Here is a 19,254-nt window from a genome sequence, read left to right on the forward strand (position 1 = left end):
TTTTACTCATTATTCCAACGTACAACCCAAATTATTACTTTTCCCCTCCCCCAAAGTGATTTTTCTTTGTGGGAAGTCACTCTCACCAATGCAATTGGTGAAAACATATAAATAACCCATTCATCCTTTGTTAAACATTTTCTATGTGCCAGGCAGTATACTAGGTACTGGGAATACAAAACAAAACAAAATAGTTCTTGTCTTCAAGGAGCTTACATTTTATGACAGGAAGGAATGACATACGTATATGTGTATGTATGGATATTGTACATATTCATACACATATACTATGTGCGTACATGTATGTGTACATATATATTAAAATTTTTCAACTTCACTAAGACTTTTAGGACATCATACATATGAACTCTAATATGTATGTATATAACTACACCTACACCTATGTTATCACACTATATACACGCATATGTATGTATATGTATACGTGTAATTATATAGGTGTAGGTATACACACACAAAGTAAATATTTAGCAATTTGGGGGTGGGCAGCAATAGCATTTGGGGGAGGGTGGAATCTAGAAAGGCCTAATGAAGAAGGTAGTATTTGACTAGAGCCTATGGATTTTGATAAGTGAAAAAGGAGGGCGTGCCCTCCAAGCATTGGGAATGGCCTATGCAAACGCATAGGCCAGTTTGACTGCCACCATAGAATGTGTTAAACATCCCTCCAACTACTTGTCTTGCCTAATATATTTTTGTTGAAATTCTTCAGGAATTTCTCACCTTCCCAACCTCCCTGGCAGGAGGACTCTAGGCTGGCTTTCCTTCCAGGCCTCAAAAGTCCTTGCAGTGCACAATAAAAGGGTGACTAACCATTGCTTTCTTTCGGCCCCTCTTGGTGCAACCATTTTGCAATTGACATTGGAGGCCAGGCATCAAAAAAGATGCCCTGCTCTATGAAGCCAAGGGTCTCTGGGTTAGCCCGGGGTGGTGGAGGAAGGTCAGGTCGAGAGTGCATGCGCCCAATGCCGGACGAGTAAACTGTGGAATGACACAGAGCCATCATAAAAGCCAGTAGCCTCCCGCCCCTAGCACCAGACCCTTGCCCTCGTACCTGTCCCCTTCTAATTTGACGGGGAAGTTCTCAATCACTAATCCCCACTCCAAATCGCTCGCTAAACCCTGAAGCTTTGCATCTCGGGAACTGTAGTTCTGATCACCGCCCAGGGCTCCGGGTCCGCTTTTCCAGCTCCTGGGGATGAGCTCCATTGCCTAGGCCGGTCAGCACCCAGAGCTCACTCTGGAGAGGGGGGAAGGGGTGGTGCGAACGCGCCCTCAGAGGGTGGATTCTGGGGGCGTTGGTGGGGGGGGGGGGGGGGAGGGAGACTACATTTCCCAGACTGCCCGGCTCGTGCAGGGAGTCGGCTCCTCCAGTTTGCGTGAGGGCTGCAGGTTGATCTTGGTTGCAGATGAGCGCAGAATTTATAAGCGAGAGCAAGTGAAGTGGGGGGGGAGGGTGGGGAGTCCTGGGCAGAAGAAGTACCCAGGCCAGGCGAATTATGCATACGTTAGGCAAACACTGAGAGAATGGCTGTGGAAGGTAAGAGACATCTAAGTCCTATTTCCTGCAGCAGCAGCAGCAGCTGCATCGACACGCGCACCCCAGTGCACCCACTGATGAGGATTGAGGGGATCGTAGGGGGGAAGGGAGAGGGATGAGATGGGAAGGAAGGTGAGGGGGAGGGAATGTAGTTCTGCCGCCTCCTGCCCCTCACCTGGGCCACCCAGGAGAAGACATTGGGTTATCACCAGGGAGAGGTGGCCCAGAGGGGCGATGGTGTGCAAAGGAATTGAGGTCTGGAGGTGGGGAGAGGATAAAAATCCCATTATGCAAATTGTTACACCGGGAATTGGAGGGAAGCTTAGCTACCCGGCCCCAAGTGCCAGCCCCCACACTGATCTCCTCGGCCCTCTCCAGCCTCCCCGGGCCGGCCAGTGGGTGGGTGAGGAGCCCTTTTCGTGCCCCCACGTGGGGAGGGGGACCCTTGCCAGGTGCGTCATCCCCCCACTGCTCGGGATCTCGGATTGCGATTGGGCTGGAAACCCCTCCCTCCGTCGCTGGACTCGGAGCTGGGCACGCAGAAGCAGCCGCGGCCCCTGTGCCGGGGTGGAGAGGTGTCACTACACCTGTCTCCTTGCTCCCGCAGCCGCACTCGGCCGCTGGGGAAAGTTTTGTGGACGGGAATCCGTGCGGGCTGTGGGGCTAGGGGGAACCTACCCGAATCCCTTCAGAGTGGTGGCGAGGTGGGGATGGTTGCGATTCTATCTCTTTTTCCTTTTGGCATTTGGATCTCCTGTACCCGGTTTCCGAGTTTTGTTTGGCAATTATATCTGTTAATTACAGCATCCACTGAGCTTCCTGGTTGGAGGCAAGGTTGGGGATGGGAACATCCTGGGGTACAATTAGGGTACAAGTCCTGGGGTCATAGGAGCATGGATTTAGAGTATAAAACCCCTTAGAGGGTATCCAGTACAGATGAGAAAACTAAGGCCTTGGAGTGGGACTTGGCCAAGGTCTCAAAACTAGTAAGTGGCAGTCAGTTTTCGAACTTAGGTCCTAGTACTTTCAGGTCTTTTGACTCCAGATCAGTAAAATTCCCATAACAGATACTTATTTTATAAAAATTAGGGTTTAATTGTGAAACCCACTAATATTTATAATGTCAAATTGTATGATGAGTCAAACCAGTCAGGAAATGATTGAGCCACAATGACTAAAGGTGGCATTCACATTCTCATTTATAGAGAATTACTTATGGTATAGAAGGGGCCGCACTGATCCAAAGCCTTTCCCAGGCATCCAGGGCAAGAGAGAAGGCAACACCCCAGCAGCAGAACTGGGCTCAATGCCATCGGGAAATGAGTCTATTCCTTGTGGGCAGGAGACAAGAATCAGCCTCTGAGGGCCTCTTTCTTTTGGAGTAGAAAGGAAGAATGACTCTCCAATTTAAACATCAACCTTGTCCTCCTACTAGTTCTTATTCTCAGTAGCCAGGTGCTTACCTCCTGCTTGTCAACCATTTGAGCAGGAAACATTTATTTGCCACTTAATATCTATCTGTTGTCACCAACTAGTACATTAATGTACATTTTCACATACACCTGTGTATCTATAGCTCAATCATTCAATTAATTAACATTTATTAAGTGCCTACCATGTGTTAGGCATTGTGCTAAGCACTGGGCATACAAAGAAACAAAAGACAGTCCCTGCCCTCGAGGAGCTTACAATCTAATGGGTGAGACTATATGAAAACAAGTATATACAAAGCAAGCTATGTTCGGGATAAATAGGAAATAATTAACAGAGGGAAGACACTTGAACTAAGAAGGAATGGAAAAGCCTTCCAGGAAAAGAAGGGATTTTAGTTGGGCCTTAAAGGAAACCAGGGAGGTCAGTAGGCAGAGTGGAGGAGGGAGAGCATTCCAGGAATAGGGGACAGCTGGAGAAACTCTAGGTACTGAGAACATTTCAAACGAGGACCCAGCCTAGTTGACTTCATAAAGGCTTGTTCTCCTGAAGATTGGACAGTATGGGATGCAAAGCCATTCAAATGAGGTGTAATTCTCTCAGTTTCGATTGGTGTTAGTTGTTGGAATAGGATGAAGATTGGATTTATTTGGTTTAGGATTTCTCTGTTAGAGGGAATTCTTGGATGAGGAAACTCCCTCCACCAGTGAAGGTTGACACCTTCTATTCCATTTCTATTCTTAGAGTTATCTAGAACATTGATAAATTAAGTGACTTGCTTAGGATCACATGGTCAGTTATGTGTCAAAAGTAGAACTCGAACCCACTACTTCTTGGTTTTGAGACATCAGGTCTCTACTACTTGCTCTGTGCATATGAGAAAGAGAGAGGATCATAGGAATGTAGATGTAAACGCAGAAGGAACCTAAGAAGCCATGTAGTCCACTGATGTCAGACTCAAATAGAAACAGATCCCTGCAGGGACATTTTGACTTAGAAAACCACAAATTAATCTTATGTTGAATTTTTATGTATTGTGTTAAACATTTCGCAGTTGCATTTTAATCTGGTTCTAGCTTCACCTGCTCATTTTGCAGACAGAGAACTCAAGCTGAAGAAGGTTAAGTGACTTGTGCAAGGTCACACAGGTCATTAATGGAATTTGATCTGAGGCCCTCTGACTCCAATGTTAGTACCCTTTCTCACAATGAAGTTCTCCTCTTGGCTTACAAGTCGTGTTGAATACTCAAAGACTGCCTGTGCCATTCTACCAGGCTGGCAAATCTAGTATAGGCCTGGTAACACCATTCTGTCTCAGTTTGGAGAGGCTCATTGTCAGATTGGCCAAAGGGTGAAGAAATATGGAGCCATAGTTATTATTAGAGACTGTCAGCTAAGTCATTAAAGAGGTTTCTGGGTTTGTAAAGGGAATATCCACATTGTCAACAGAGATCCTTGACATATTGAAGCCCGTTTGTTTGTGTCTGTGCTTATATGTGTGTGTATGTGTCTCTGTGTATATATATATGTACATATACATATGTAGTGTACATATTAACATATTACATAGTATGTATGTAGAATTGGTCATTCCCTTCTTATAGTTTTCTCCTCCTTTTGAAGCAAGATTTTACCCCAACAAGAGGTCAGACCAAAGCACACTTAAAAGGAAGTAGGAGGGCTTTTTGAAAGGAGCCAGTAAGAATTTCAGTTGCTTTCATCTGTGTAACTGATCACCCAAATTGTATTTTGGGGTTTCTGAAGTTCTCCATTTCACTCACATGGCATTGGAGAGACTTGAAGCAAAGAAAGGAAAGAGTTAAACCGGTTGTTCCCCTTTAGAGGAATTGTTTCTCTTTTTAACGTTTTGTTCTGGTTTTCTAGAAGAGACAGCAGAGGATTGACAGTATCTGGAAGATCTGGGTTCTGCCTCAGCCACATTTGCTGTGTTACCCAGGGTAAATCCTTTAACCCCCCAGTGTGGCAGGAAGTTTTCTAAGACTCTCAAGTAAGAGATGAGTTATATAGATCTGCCTCAGTTTCCACACTTGGAAAAAAGAAAAGTATGAAAGGTGGTAATCAACACATTATCCAGGAATGACAGTGTATGCAGTGTTCAATACCCATAATGTCCCATCTTTTCGAAGAAGGAAGAAAGGTGCATCTTTCCTCCTCTTTTTTTTTTTGTGACCAAGCTTGATCATTATAATTATATAGTCTTCTGGTTTTTTTTATTATTGTTATTGTTCTTTCAATGTATATTATAGTAATAGTGGGTACTTTTTTACTTTGGATCAGTTCATATAAGTCCTCTCATGTTTCTCTATATAAGAAGTGATTTATATTACAGATTTCTTCCTTATATTCAGCAAAGTGTATCTCTAGGTCTTTCTTGTGGGAAAACTTTGTTAGTCTATTCTAGTTAGCACATATACTTTCAAGTGACAAAGCTTCATTCTCTCTCTCTCTCCCATCATTATTTATTTATTTACTAATTCTGACCAACTTTCCTCTCCTAAATTCATATGAATTATTGAGGTTTTACTGTGTAGGTATCATTCCTTGTAAGTAAATTTGATAAAATTTGATAATAGAACCTTTTGGGGCTTCCACAATTGCTCTGTATTGTATTTTTAGTAGGATGGTGACAAATTGGAGTATCCCAGAGGAACATAACCAGATTGATGAAGGGACTTGAGACTGTGCCATATGAGGATCAGTTGAAGTCATTGGGAATGTTTAGACTGGAGAAGAAAAGAATCAGTCTTCAAGTATCTGAAGGGTTGTCAGGCTACATTTGTTCTGTTTGGCCCTAGAGAGTAGAATTAGGAACAGCAGTTTCAGAGAGGCAGATTAAAATTTGATGTCAGCTGGAATGTCTTAACAATTAAAATTATCTTAAAGTGGAGAGGGCTGCTTGGGAAGACCCACTAGAAAGCTTTAAGCAAAGGTTAGGTGACTGCTTATTGGGGACATTACAGGAAGTCATTATAGTATAATGGATAGAGTTCAGGGTGAAATCAGAAAGTATGTGGGTTCAAATCTTTCCTTAGATGCTTCCTAGCTATTAGATTCTGTGCAAGTCATTCAACCTCTCTGAGACACAGCTTCTTCATTTGTAAATGGGAATAGTTATAACTTTATAACTTTAACCTAAGTGAGTATTGAACCCAGTGCTACATGAACTAAGACTTTTGCAGCTTATAAATCAACTAGCCACAGAATTGGGATGAAAAAGAAGAGTAAGTTATAGCAGATAGGAACCACAAAATCTACAAATATTTATTAAGAGCCTATGAAAACTGTGCTGAGCATCATAAAAGATTTAAATATGAGTAAGACTACCCCCCCATTATGGCCTTGTTGAGAGATCAGACTATTGACTCACCAGGTATTCATAAAATACTTATTATATGTAAGGCATTGGCGATACAGAGACACAAAGGACAAATCTCTTACTCTCAAGTAGCTTCCCTTAAGGGAGGGAGGGGGGAGGAAAGAAATAAAACATATACACAAATAAGTATGATACAAAAAAGTAAAAAAAAAATTAAATTCTCAAATGGGTTTGTAATTACATTGATTTGGATCTCTCCTGCAGTGATGCAGATAATAATCCATGTGTCTTTGCTGATTCTGTGAAATTCTTGTCCATGTCTTCCCATAAGTTCATGCCAAAGGATCTACCATATGTACTGTGGGACTTCCTACACAGCAAGCATCCCATTGTAGCACATGAGCTGAGTATCTGTTATTCCTTGCTCTTCTTTTTTTTTTTTTAAATTAATTAATTTATTTTTTAGGCAATTGGGGTTAAGTGACTTGCCCAGGGTCATCCAGCTAGTGCTCTTCATTTTTCAATCCTCCGTTTCCCTGGTGACATTCTTTACTCCTGATCTTCCTTGAAGTTCCTGATTTATTATGTTGCAGCCTGTTCATACCTACTGTGCTTTTCTCAGTTGCCCTCTGTGTGAGACTTGTTTTTAATTCCTTGGACATTTCAGTGTTCCATGACATAGTCATATATGCTTTTGTTTATGGGAGAATTTGGAGATTGTGCAGGAAATTTTGTGGTTTCCTGAATGTAATCCAATTCACTGCCCAATTTAATTTGGGCCCAACTCGGTATCCATTTGTGCAGATCAGCTGATATAGAGAAAGAGAGAGAGATAGAGATGGACAACTGAAAGAGTTTGTCTGTTAAACTGTGTGTCATAAATCTAGGCAATAGAAATCTTTCATCCATTTGGTTTTTCTTTATGAATGGTAAGGCTAAACTTGCTTTTGAGTGGTTTGAAACAAAGAAGTGATATAATCAATATTTACTGTATTATAGAGTCTTAAAGTAGCAGTAATCTGATGAAGTAAGATATTTAGATATTAAATATCCTCATAAAAAAGGAAAAAGAGAACAAAGTTCTAAAGAGCTTTGAGTGGACAGTCAGGATTAGTGAGAGGAATGATTGTGAAACTGTTTGGGCCAAGGAGAAGGATGAACTGTGTAGACTGCTGGTAAGACATACTGTAGAAAAGTCCTGACAGTAGATGAAGACTGCAAATCCTAGGAGGTATCAAAACTGTTTTTGACATATAATAGGTCTGTTCACCCCAGATTTGGAAACAAAATGACAGGTAACATGTTGGTTGTGTTTGCCTGCATCCAGTAGATTGTAAGTACCTTTTTAAGGTCAAGGACTCTGGTTATCATTTTTGTATCTCTACCATCCAGTACAGATACCCATATATGTGATTTTCAAGGAAGAGGGGAAACTCTCAATTCCATACCCTTTCTTTGCCTTAGAACAGTCGTTGTCAAATTTTTTGGTCCTAGAACCCAGTTAACTTTCTTAAAAATTACTGAAGACATTTCAAAGCGCTTTTGTGGATTATATCTATAGATATTTACTGTATTAGAATTTGACACATCTTGATACTATTATGAAAATAATTGACCCCATGACCCCCCTGAATAGGTCTTGGAGACTCCCAAGGTCACACTTTTGAAAGCCACTTCCCTATAGTTTTGCCTATTAAGGAAAATGATGATGTCATGATGGGAGGATTCAGTCATGGGATAAGAGGTGGTGCAAAGGAAGTTTGGTTCTTAGGCTTTGTAGCTGGATTTGGAAAATTAGAGGACAGGTGCTGTCCACCTATCCCAAGGCAAAAGCTCCCACTGAGTTGGATAATGGGGCATCCTGAACAGCAGCACGTCATGTGCATCCCATTTAGAAAGTATATGTATAACAGATTTTCTGCCACTGTCTCACATCTTCCTGGCCCATAGTAACACTTGCTTGTATTCACAAAGATCCATTTTTGTGCAAACTCAGAGAAAGGGCCATTAAAAAAAATAACTTTTAAAAATAAATTGTTATTGGTGTCTGTTATTTTTACATTGCGTAGCTTCCCCCTATAACTTTCTTCCATGTCCTCCCTGAGACCCTGAGAGTCATGCCTTATAATAGAGGGTATTTTTTTTAAGAATTAGAAAGAAGAGAAAAAAAATCAGCATAGCTAATCAATACATTGAAAAAAAAATCTGCAGTTCTGTACAGTGTTCTACACTTGTTCACCCTTCCCCTAACCTCAGGGAAGGATTTGGGGGAGATGTCTTCTTCTATCTCTTCTCTGGGGTCCAGTGAAAGGGTCAAGTATTAATTGGAGGGAAGGGACTCATGTAGTATTCTATTTAAATCCCTCTCCTTCACTCCCTGTCTTTGGAATTTCTACTAATCTTTTCAAAGCCCAATTCAAAGGCCTTCCTTCCCTGATTTCTACCCCCACCCAACCTAATATAGTACTTTGTTTTTACACCTCTCTAATGTGCTTATTTTGTAGTATTTGTGTATTCTAGTTATCTGTCTGTATTTTGTCCTCCCACTAAGTTGTAAGTAAGCTGCATGAAAGATGACTGAAGCCAAGTCTTAACTAAAGCTTAAAGTTGTGCTTTCTTCAGCACCCAGGCACCTAATAGATGCATAATAAATATTGTTAAATTAATCAATTGATCTCTCCTTTAGAAGTTGAATGTAAAGAGCTCTGGAGAAATTCAGGGGTGAAAGAAAGGAGGGGGTTGGATTAGATGATCTTTTGAGTTCTTTCCATTTCTAAATCCTATGTTGGTAAGTCAGGCCATTCTTAAAATCACCGGCACAATGCTCCTGCTTCCTGATGCAAAAAGAAGCCATTGATTGATGAGAACACAAAATTTGGAGAAAAAGGGACTTCTCTTATTAAAGGTCTATCACCTGGGGAATTGGACGTAGCAGAAGAGAACTATACACTTGTCTTATTTTGGTTGATTTCTTTATTTTGGAGGAGAGACATCCCAGAGTGGCAGCTAAAAATGTCCATGAATATTGTTGTATATTTGAAAGGAATAGCAAGTTGTGCATAGGAGATTTGCAGTTTCATGTACAATAGTCTTTTTTATTGTATTATATTATGGAAATGCCTAGTTTTTTCCATAAATTAAAAAGAAAAAAAGTTAAACTGAGAATGTAAATTTTTAGCTATTTGTGAAGTTACCTATTCATTTCTAATTAGGGGAAAAAGGCATGTTTTCTCCTGGACCTTCTTATGGTTGTTCCTACATATTAAAGACAGATTATTAAGTCAAAAAAACCCAAAATTCTTCCTGGCTGTCTTGGAGATGAGCTCTGAAAATCACTCTTGATATCTCCCATCAATTTCAGTTGAGTGCTGCCTAACCTCTTCCCAAGGCCACACTTTTTCCCATCTGGATGCTGCCTTTGTAAAACTACAGGTGCCAATGCTGAGGCTTAATTGTTATCCACACTGGCTTTCCCACCATGTTCTGGTGTGTAATGCAGTAGTGACACCCTCCCTAAGCCTGTGCGGCATATAGATGAAAGCAAACCTGGATATATTTAGTCTGATTTTTCTAAAGTGTGGGTGCAGGATAATTCCAGTGCAGCCCACTTCAAGAAGTGAAAGCCAGTACAGGCAGAGCAGCCGTTTGAAGGGATCCTCTCTTTCTTTAAAGATCTGCTATTAGAGAAGGGCTAAGAGAGGACACTTCAGTTGTGAGCTGGAGGGGGGGGGTGCTATCCCTTTTCTCCCCTCCTATTGCTCTACTATTCTTTTATAACAGTGGAAGATGTCTTTATCGTGAGCCATTTGACAAAGTGCACTCAGCACACACAGGGTACATTGCTCAACACTCAACCAGAGTTTGGAGCCTCTTATGGAACATACTTCATCTTTCTCAATGAGTTTATGCTCTAAAAGGGAAGATAGGACAGGCCAATAGGAAAATATAAATTCAAGAATTAGAAAAATGAAATAAAAGAGGAGAGTGAAAACTATGCTAGTGTATTAGAGAGTAGGTAGAGTTAATGGGGAGGAGGGGGAGAGATGCTGGTCTTTAAAGAGGTTTTTCTAGGAATAAGAGGTATAGTGGGAAGATTGCTACACTTGAAGTCAGGAGGTACCTAGTTTCCACTCTTGTCTCTAAAGCTTACTACTTGTACGGCCCAAGGGCAGTTATATAACTTCCTTCTGCCTCAGCCTTTTCATTTTTGTTCCAAATTACATTTCAGTAAGTAAGCTCCTCAAGGGCAGGGACTGTCTTGTTTTTTGTTTTTGTGTCCTTGTGTCTGGTACATAGTAGATGCTTAATCAATGCTTACTGTTATCTGTAAAGTGGGAATAATAATATCAGTAAAACCTCCCAGAATTCTTAAAGGAATAATGAGATTATATATACATATATATGTATGTATATAAGTATATATATATGTGTGTGTATGTGTATATAGTATACCTACACACATGTACCTCTATATACATACACTATATATGTAATATATTTTACAGAGAACTCCCACAAGACAAGCACTCACACGGAGGTCAGAAGAAGTGATACAAGGACACTCTCAAGGTCTCTCTGAAGAACTTTGGAATTGATTGAGTGACATGGGAGACACTGGCATAGCACCACCCAGCATGGTGTACCCACATCAGAGAAGGCACTGTGCTCTATGAGCGAAACATAATTGAAGTAGTTCAAAAGAAAAGTGAGATGCATAGATTTAGAGAATCCACCCCAAATGTTCACATGGACTATTTGTGCCCAACATGTGGTAGAGCATTCCGAGGTCATATTGGCCTGATCAGCCACAATTAGACATACAGTAACTTGACTCTAACATGGTGATGTCATTTTGGTCCTCTTTGAGAATGAAGGACAACAGCTAACCATATATACATTGCACACCTAGTATAGATACATAGAGATATTGATACATATATAATGCATGCGTATATATATACATACACACATGTGTATATAATGCTTTATAAACTTGCAAGTGCTATATAAATGTCATTTGTCATAACGTATTATGTATATGGGACATTTGGAAAGACATTTAGGAAGAAGTCAAGTGCAAGGACTAGGTTTAGTGCTAACTTGGGTAGTAGAAAACAGATCTCTCAGTCTCCTATTCCTGCAAGACATCGGTGCATAATTCTAAATTATGGATGGATTAGGGACTCTCCTTTTCTGAAGAATTTGAATAAAAATGCAACTTTGTTTCTAGTATATTTGATATCTCATTGGTGGTAAAGGAAAGAAATCTATCTGGACTTTTTCTACTCCTAGGTCAATCTAAGATAGTATCACAGAGCTCATCTGTTTCTTTCATCTAACTTGAGCAGTGCTCTATTCAGATGTCCTTAGATAGAGACTGTTTGCCTTAAAAGTTTTGGAAATTCATGTTTTATCTTGGAGAGGCAGCAAGGCCTTAGTAGATAGAGTGTTAGAGCTGGGTCATAAGCATTGGGTTCGAATCTCACCTCTGTCACTTACTAGGTATGTGACCATGGTGGAATAACAATGTTTCCTAATTTCAGTTTTTTCCTATATAAAATTAAGGAATTGTTTTAGAGTGCTTCTAAAGCCCATTCTAGTTTTTAATCTATGATACTATGATCATCATTTTTAGTGTATGATGTTGGACTCTGAATATGAACATTAATTTGCTGCCCCCAAGACAGCAGCACACGTTTTTTTTTTTTTTGTTTTGTTTTGTTTTTTAACTCAGTCATAGTGATTGATACACATCATCTTAACTCACATCCTTTGTGATTAATGTCATAAATTTCGACATAGGTTCTCAGGGCAAATTGACATCACTACTAGAATGCTGTATGTCTCTGTACTTAGATCTGTTTTAGTAAACCTTTTAGATTTATTGGATTCAAAAAAAATAAGTGCAGGCTGTCCCAAAAGTCTTAGTACAGCTCAAAAGCTTTAATAGCACTTGCTATGGGCCACAGCCTTAGGAAGACCAAGAAAAATAGAAACAGGCCCTGTCTTTAGGGAGTTTACAGTTCCCTGTAGGGAAACAACATGAATGCAGATACATAAATTAAAAATTAGTAAAAAGTAGCCAAACTTGAGATCCCTTCTGTTTTAAACTTGCATAACAAATGAAACTGGGTGGGATAGCGGATGTATTGGATGATAAAGCTCAAAATGAGTCAGATCCTATGAGTCAATCACCTGCTAAAGCCCTGCTGTCGTTGTGAGACCCAGGGCAACATTGTGAGCAACTTTTGCTTTGCCAAGGCATTGCAAGGCTTTGTAGGGCCTACTAAGCTGGGAAAGGCTCTGAGTAATGCATGGTGATAGATTGTGTTTGTCAGACAACCAGTCTAACTAAGTTAGGAGGACTTGTTGCCAGAAAAATGGTTTTCCTTTTGACCATGGCAATTCACAAAGAAGTACAGAGAGAGGTAGTAATCTGTGTTGGGGGTGGGAAGTCCCCATACAACTGAAATCACAATCCCTTCAAAGAATGTTAGTCAAGCTCAGCATGAGTTGGCAGCATGATGTGGTAGCCAAATGAGCTAATTAATGATGTCTTGAGCTTCATTAATAGAAGTATGGAATGTTCAGAGAAAAGGAGGTAATGGTGTCACTGTACCCACATCTGGTAGATTGTATCTTGTTATGTCTGACACTTTTTAGAAGGGACATTGACAACCTGGAAAGTGTATCGTTTCCTTAGCATCATTGTCATATTTCTCTGGATACTTGTCAATGTCTTTTCTAAAATATGGCAGTCCCAAGCAATGATGGAAAGATATGGGGATGTTTAACGTAAGGAAGGGTGAGGAGACTTGGGATGAGCGTGAGACATGGTTGGGATTTGAAAGATTGCCATCAGAGGAATCCATCTTGTTCTGCTTGACTTTGGAAGATAGAAATGGGAACAATTAAATTCATCAAGAATTTATTAAGCCCCTACTTTGTGCCAAGCACTGTACTGGGAGCTTGGGATAGAAAGACAAAAACCAAAACAATCTCTGTCCTCAAGAAGCATATATTCTACTGGTGGTGGAGGTGGAGTAGGTGACAACATGTACATAAATTCAAAATAAAAATAATTTTGGAAGCAGTGGTGATGTGGAAGAACTAAGAAATGGAAGAGTCATGAAGGGCCTCTTATAGAATGCAGCATGTGAGCTTGAAGGAACTAGGGTATCCAAGGATGACAGCCTGTGTTTATGGAATATCTTGTGTAGGTAGGCCAGTTAGACTAGCTAGCACGTTGCGCAGGAGGGAGAATAATATGTAATTATTCTATAAAGATTGTTTGGAATCATTATTAAAGCAGCTAAGTGGCACAGTGACGAGAGTGTTGGACTTAGAGTCAAGAAGACCTGAGTTTGAATCTTGCCTCGGACACTTACTGGGACCCTGGGTAAATCATGTGACCTCTTTCAGCCTTTTCTGTAAGATGGGGTTATTAGTAGCACCTGCCTCACAGGGTTGTTGTGAGGATCAAATGAGTTAACATATGTAAATGCTTTGCAAACCTTAAAGAGTTATATAAATGCTAGTTATTGTAATTATTATTTATTGGTTTGTCCTGTTAGAGGGATTTTTATCCTATCCTAGAAGCAAATAGCAGATGCTGAATCTTCTTGAGCAGGGTATAATACTGTCGTTTGACCTTTGCTTTAGGGATATCAATTTGGCAGATGGGGAGGAGATAGCTTAGAGAGGACTTTGGGTAAAAGATGATGAGGACTGGAATTAGAGAAGTTATGATGTAAATAAATAGAAGGGGATGGGTTCAAGAGGTGTTATAGAGGCAGAACAATACAATTTCCACTTTCAAATAAATAGGAGCTGGAAAGTTGAAGAAGGAGGAGGAAGGGAAGGGTATGCAGGTGAGGAGGAGGAGGGGCAGTGTTGTGGAGGGTGAGTGGAGTTGGGGGTGAAGTGAGAAAGTCTGGGGCCTATCCTGAAATAATGCCTTGGGCAAAGGAATCACCAATCAGAAGAGCAAACCTTCATGGTGGAGATTTCTCCATGAAAGTAAAGGTGGCTTAGAGGAGAAGGTGGTTTTATAGTATCGAATATTGCAGAGGGGTCAAGAATGATTTTGGAGAAAAAGTCATTATAAAATTTTTCAGTAAAGGGATTTTCAATGATTTTTAGAGAGAGGTTTTAATTTAATGGTGGGGAAGGATGCCAGATTTCAAAGGGTTGAGAAATGAGTGGAAGAGGAGAAAATGGGCAAAGTTAAGTATAGGCAACTTTCCCTCCTAGGAATTTGACTGTAAAATGGAAGAGAGAGAGAGATTGGACTATAGCTTGAGGAGACAGTAGGATTAAGTAAAGGCTTCTTAAGGATGAGGGAGGTCTTGGAATATTTTAAGGCAGAAGAGAAAGAACCAATGGATATGGAGAGAGATTAAAAATTAGGAAGAGGTAAGGGTAAGGGATGGAATTGAGGGCACAAGGAGGGGGGTTACCTTGGAAAGGAGAAGGGCCACCTACTTTCTGAAGCTGGAGAGAATATAGGAGGTTATTGAGGGGATTTGAGGTGCAGAATCATGATGAAGAGGGAGCTAATGATAAAGGGTCATCACCTGATCAGCCTAGCAAACTGCTAGGTCAAAGACAGGAAGTCCTTCAGACCTCTGAAGTTTATGAGGTGCTTCTCTTGTCAAGGGAAGATGAAGGAGCCTGAAACTGAGTTCCAGACTCTGCTACTCCTTCCCCTCCCATCCAATAAATTCCTCCTCAAAGCTTTAGTTGTATAGTTATCCCTTCCACATCATGATTTTATGTTGTTTCAATGTATCATGGGTTGGAATAATAAATTAAATGGGAATTCTTGAGGAGTTTTGTGGAAGCCTCATGAAGGCTAGCAGATGACACAGAAAAAATTTAGAAACCTAGAAATGCATAAAATATATGTGTGGTATTATATAATATCTACCCAGATTTTACAATAGGGTATTGTAAACTCCCCATAAAAGAAAAAGAAAAAAAAATTCATACTTCTTTTTTGGTATGAAGGGAGGGTCAAAAAATTTTACGGCTCACCAGGGGGTTGGGGGGGTGGGGAAATGCTGTGCCCCTAACCCCATCAATGTGGAAGGGATAACTGTAAATTCTCCTCTCCACTTGTACACATTTCTTAGGGCTGAATTGCCCTCATTATTCTTATCTGGAAAATGGGGATAATAAGAGTACCTATATCACAGGGCTGTTTTAAGGATCAAATAAAATAATATGTATATAAAACAAGATTTAAAGTGCTGTATAAATGTTAGTTATTTGTTGTTGTTGTTGTTGTTTTCAGTAAAGTATGAGGTAAAGTCCTCTACAGAGAGAGTGGGAGAAGGGAATAGTTTAGATGGCTTGAGGAGAGATAAGAAAGTTTAGAATCAACTGAGGGAATATGACAGAATCAGGAAAGAGGGAAAATAATTGATGTGCAGGAGTGAAGACTAAATAACATAAATTTGAAGTTAGCTCAATTAGCACAGTTATGTGATTTCCATCAGCGTTCAGCTGGACCTGAATAGGAACAGATGGTGGATGATGGGAGCAATACAGCGTTGGGATTTCTTGTCCTCTTTGGACAAGGGGGCAAGAAATTCAAGAGCATAGCATAAAGAAAATTGATTAACCATAGGGTCAAGATTTTGAAGGGAGGAAAATGAAACCAGAGCACAAGCATGGGCTGGGACAATAGGAAAGGGTAAATGGAATGACAGGAAGTTGAAGTGATGACAAAGACCAGTTTTAGTAGGGAGGGATGAGGCCCAAAGAAAGATGGAAGGATAGGAGGTTATGGTTAGAGGAATTTCAGCATGGTGGTTGAACACTGGTGAGTGATGGTGACATCAAGAGTATAATATTTACTTTCTATGGATGGAGTAGAGTGAAGGTATAGGTACTGGGAGTTGAGGAGGTTAGGGAAGCAACAGTATTTGAAGGGACATCATCATATAAATAGAAGTTCTTGGAATATAAAATATATAAATATGTAAAAATATAATATATATAAAATATACATAATATAAAATATAAATCAGGAGTTGGGGTGGAGAGAAAGCCAGTGAGCTAGATACTGAATGCCTTGAAAAAGGAAGGGAGAGTCTCCTGGGGGCTAGTAGAGAGCAGAATCTGGATGGAGTTAACTTCAAAGGATGAGAGGTTACTGAGTGATGGTGGAGGAAAAGGGTCTGTGAAGTAACAGTAAGGAATAAGAAGCATGCCTACTTCTTTTCTTGACGTAGTCTGTTGAGGGTGAGGGTAATTACATACGGTACTAGAGAGGATGGCCAGGGATAGATGCAGTTGTCTTTTGGGGGAGGCAAGACTACAGGATTCCAGGATGATGGAAGAAACATGGGAAGAAAAGGTTTTATTTGAGGGACAGTATGTGAATCTTGCAGAAAAGTAGATTTCATCTCAAATAAAAAAGTTCCTAACTTCCTAACCATTAGAGCTATCCAATAATTAATGATAATAGTAATAATAATAGGTAATATTTATATAGCATTTACTATGTGCAAGGCACTGTGCTAAGTGCTTTACAATTATTGTTTCATTTGATCCTCATGACAACTGTGGGCGGTAAGTGCTGTTCTAGAGGTATGGTGAGTTCTGCCTGCACTAGAAGTGTTGGAATAGAAATTGTATTAGCATTTGAGGAGCCATTTGAAAGATACCATTTGGGTATGGGTTTGATTTGTCCATTTAAACCTCTGTGACCTCTCAGGTTCCTTCCAATTTTTGAGATTCTAGTTTTTGACAAGTAAAATTAACTGGCACATAGCTTACCGCAGAAGAACTACAGGGCTTTTAATATCTGTCATCCATGTGGATATTCCCTTCAAGATGTGGTTCACAACCCATCTATGCCAGCTCATTTCATGTTACTCTAGTACAAATCCTCTCATAAATCTCCCATAGGGGGCCCACCAAACAGTCTGAGGATCTTCTTTTCGATCTCTTGATGTTATGTGAACCAATGGAGGAAGTAGGTAATCTTGCTACATGGCTAATACAATTTTCTTTTGGTCCTGTAGCTCTCTGATAATAATGTTTATGCCATTTCTCCTGTCCTTTTCCTCATTTATAATGTGTTTAGGGTGCTCACAGAGACCACATACATCTCTGTTGCTCTTTGGATAACTTTTTTTTTTTTATAGAGATGAAGATTTTATTTATTTTTTTGTTTTCAACATTTACTTCCACAAGATTTTGAGTTCCAAATTTTCACCCCATCTCATGCCTCCCCCCACCCCAAGATGGCATACATTCTAAATACCGCTTCCCCTAGTCTGCTTTCCCTTCTGTCTCTCCCCCTCTTCACTTATCCCTTTCCCCTTCAATTTTCCTGTAGGGTAGGATGGATTTCTGTACCCCATTCCTTGTATTTCTTATTTCCCAGTTGCATGTGAAAACATTTTTTTTAAACATGTGTTTTTAAAACTTTGGGTTCCAAATTTTCTCCCTTCCTCCCTCCCCACCCACCCTCATTGATAAGGCAATCAAGTAAATATAGGTTATATGTGTGCAGTTATGCAAAACACTTCCATAGTAGACATGCTGTAAAAAACTAACTCTATTTCCCTTAATCCAATCCTGGCCACCCATTTATTCTATTCTTTCTTTTGACCCCGACCCTCCTCATAAGTATTTGCTTCTGATTACTCCCTTTCCCAATCTGCCCTCCTCTCTATCATTCCCCTACTCTCTTATCCCCTTCCTCCCCTATTTTCCTGTAGGGTAAGACAGATTTCCACACCCAATTGAGTGTGTATGTTATTTCCTCCTTAAGTCAAATCCTATGAGAATAAGATTCACTCATTCCCTCTCACCTTCCCCCGTTTCCCCTCCACTGTAAGAGCTTTTTCTTTTCTGTTTATTTGTGTTTTTTTTTTTGTGGGATAATTTACCCCGTTCTACCTCTCCCTTCCTCTGTCTCCTAGTATATTCCTCTCTCACCCCTTAGTTTTATTCTCCAGATATGACCCCTTCATTTTCAACTCAACCTGTGCCCTTTATCTATCTATCTGTATCTATATATACGTACATATAATTTTTTCCCCTCCAACTACCCTAATACTGACAAAGGGTCTCATGAGTTACAAATATCTTTCCATGCAGGAATGTAAACAGTTCAACCTTAATAAGTCTCTTATGATTTCTCTTTCCTGTTTACCTCCTCATGTTCCACTTGAGTCTTGTATTTGAAAATCAAATTTTCTATTCAACTCTGGTCTTTTCATCAAGAATGCTTGAAAGTCCTGTATTTCACTGAATGACCATTTTTTCCCCTGCAGGATTATACTCAGTTTTGCTGGGTAGGTGAATCTTGGTTGTAATCCTATCTCCTTTGCTCTCCGGAATATTATGTTCCATGCCCTGCGGTCCCTTAATGTAGAAGCAGCTAAATCTTGTGTTATCCTGATTATGTTTCCACAATACTTGAATTGTTTCTTTCTGGCTGCTTGTAATATTTTCTCCTTGACCTGGGAACTCTGGAATTTGGCTACAATATTCCTAGGAGTTTTCCTTTGGGAATCTCTTTCAGGAGGAGATTGGTGGATTCTTTCAATTTCTATTTTGCCCTCTGGTTCTAAAATATCAGGACAGTTTTCCTTGATAATTTCTTGAAAGATGATGTCTAGGCTCTTTTTTTGGTCATGGCTTTCAGATAGTCCAATAATTTTTAAATTCTCTCTCCTGGATCTATTTTCCAGGTCAGTTGTTTTTCCAATGAGATATTTCACATTGTTTTCTAATTTTTCATTCTTTGGGATTTGTTTTACAGTGTCTTGATTTCTCATAAAGTCACTAGCTTCCAGTTGCTCTATCCTAATTTTTAAGGAAGTATTTTCTTCAGTAAGCTTTTGTACTTCCTTTTCCATTTGACCAGTTTTGCTTTTTAGGGCATTCTTCTCCTCATTGGCTT

At 40.0% G+C, this 19,254-nt stretch overlaps 1 protein-coding gene across 3 annotated transcripts in view; it reads left to right on the forward strand.

Moving 5' to 3' along the window:
• The first annotated feature begins 1,477 nt into the window (after window positions 1-1,477).
• The window catches only part of SAMD12 (sterile alpha motif domain containing 12), a 509,235-nt gene continuing 491,458 nt past the window's right edge, over window positions 1,478-19,254 (forward strand). For all 3 annotated transcript variants that reach the window (XM_027854048.1, XM_027854047.1, XM_027854049.1), the window contains exon 1: window positions 1,478-1,561. In XM_027854048.1, coding sequence (XP_027709849.1) covers window positions 1,549-1,561 — 13 coding nt within the window. In that variant the 5' untranslated portion in view covers window positions 1,478-1,548. The remainder of the gene's footprint in view (window positions 1,562-19,254) is intronic.

The sequence above is a fragment of the Vombatus ursinus genome, unplaced genomic scaffold (genome assembly GCF_900497805.2).
Source record: "Vombatus ursinus unplaced genomic scaffold, bare-nosed wombat genome assembly UNPS02010284.1, whole genome shotgun sequence".
NCBI classification, from domain to species: domain Eukaryota; kingdom Metazoa; phylum Chordata; class Mammalia; order Diprotodontia; family Vombatidae; genus Vombatus; species Vombatus ursinus.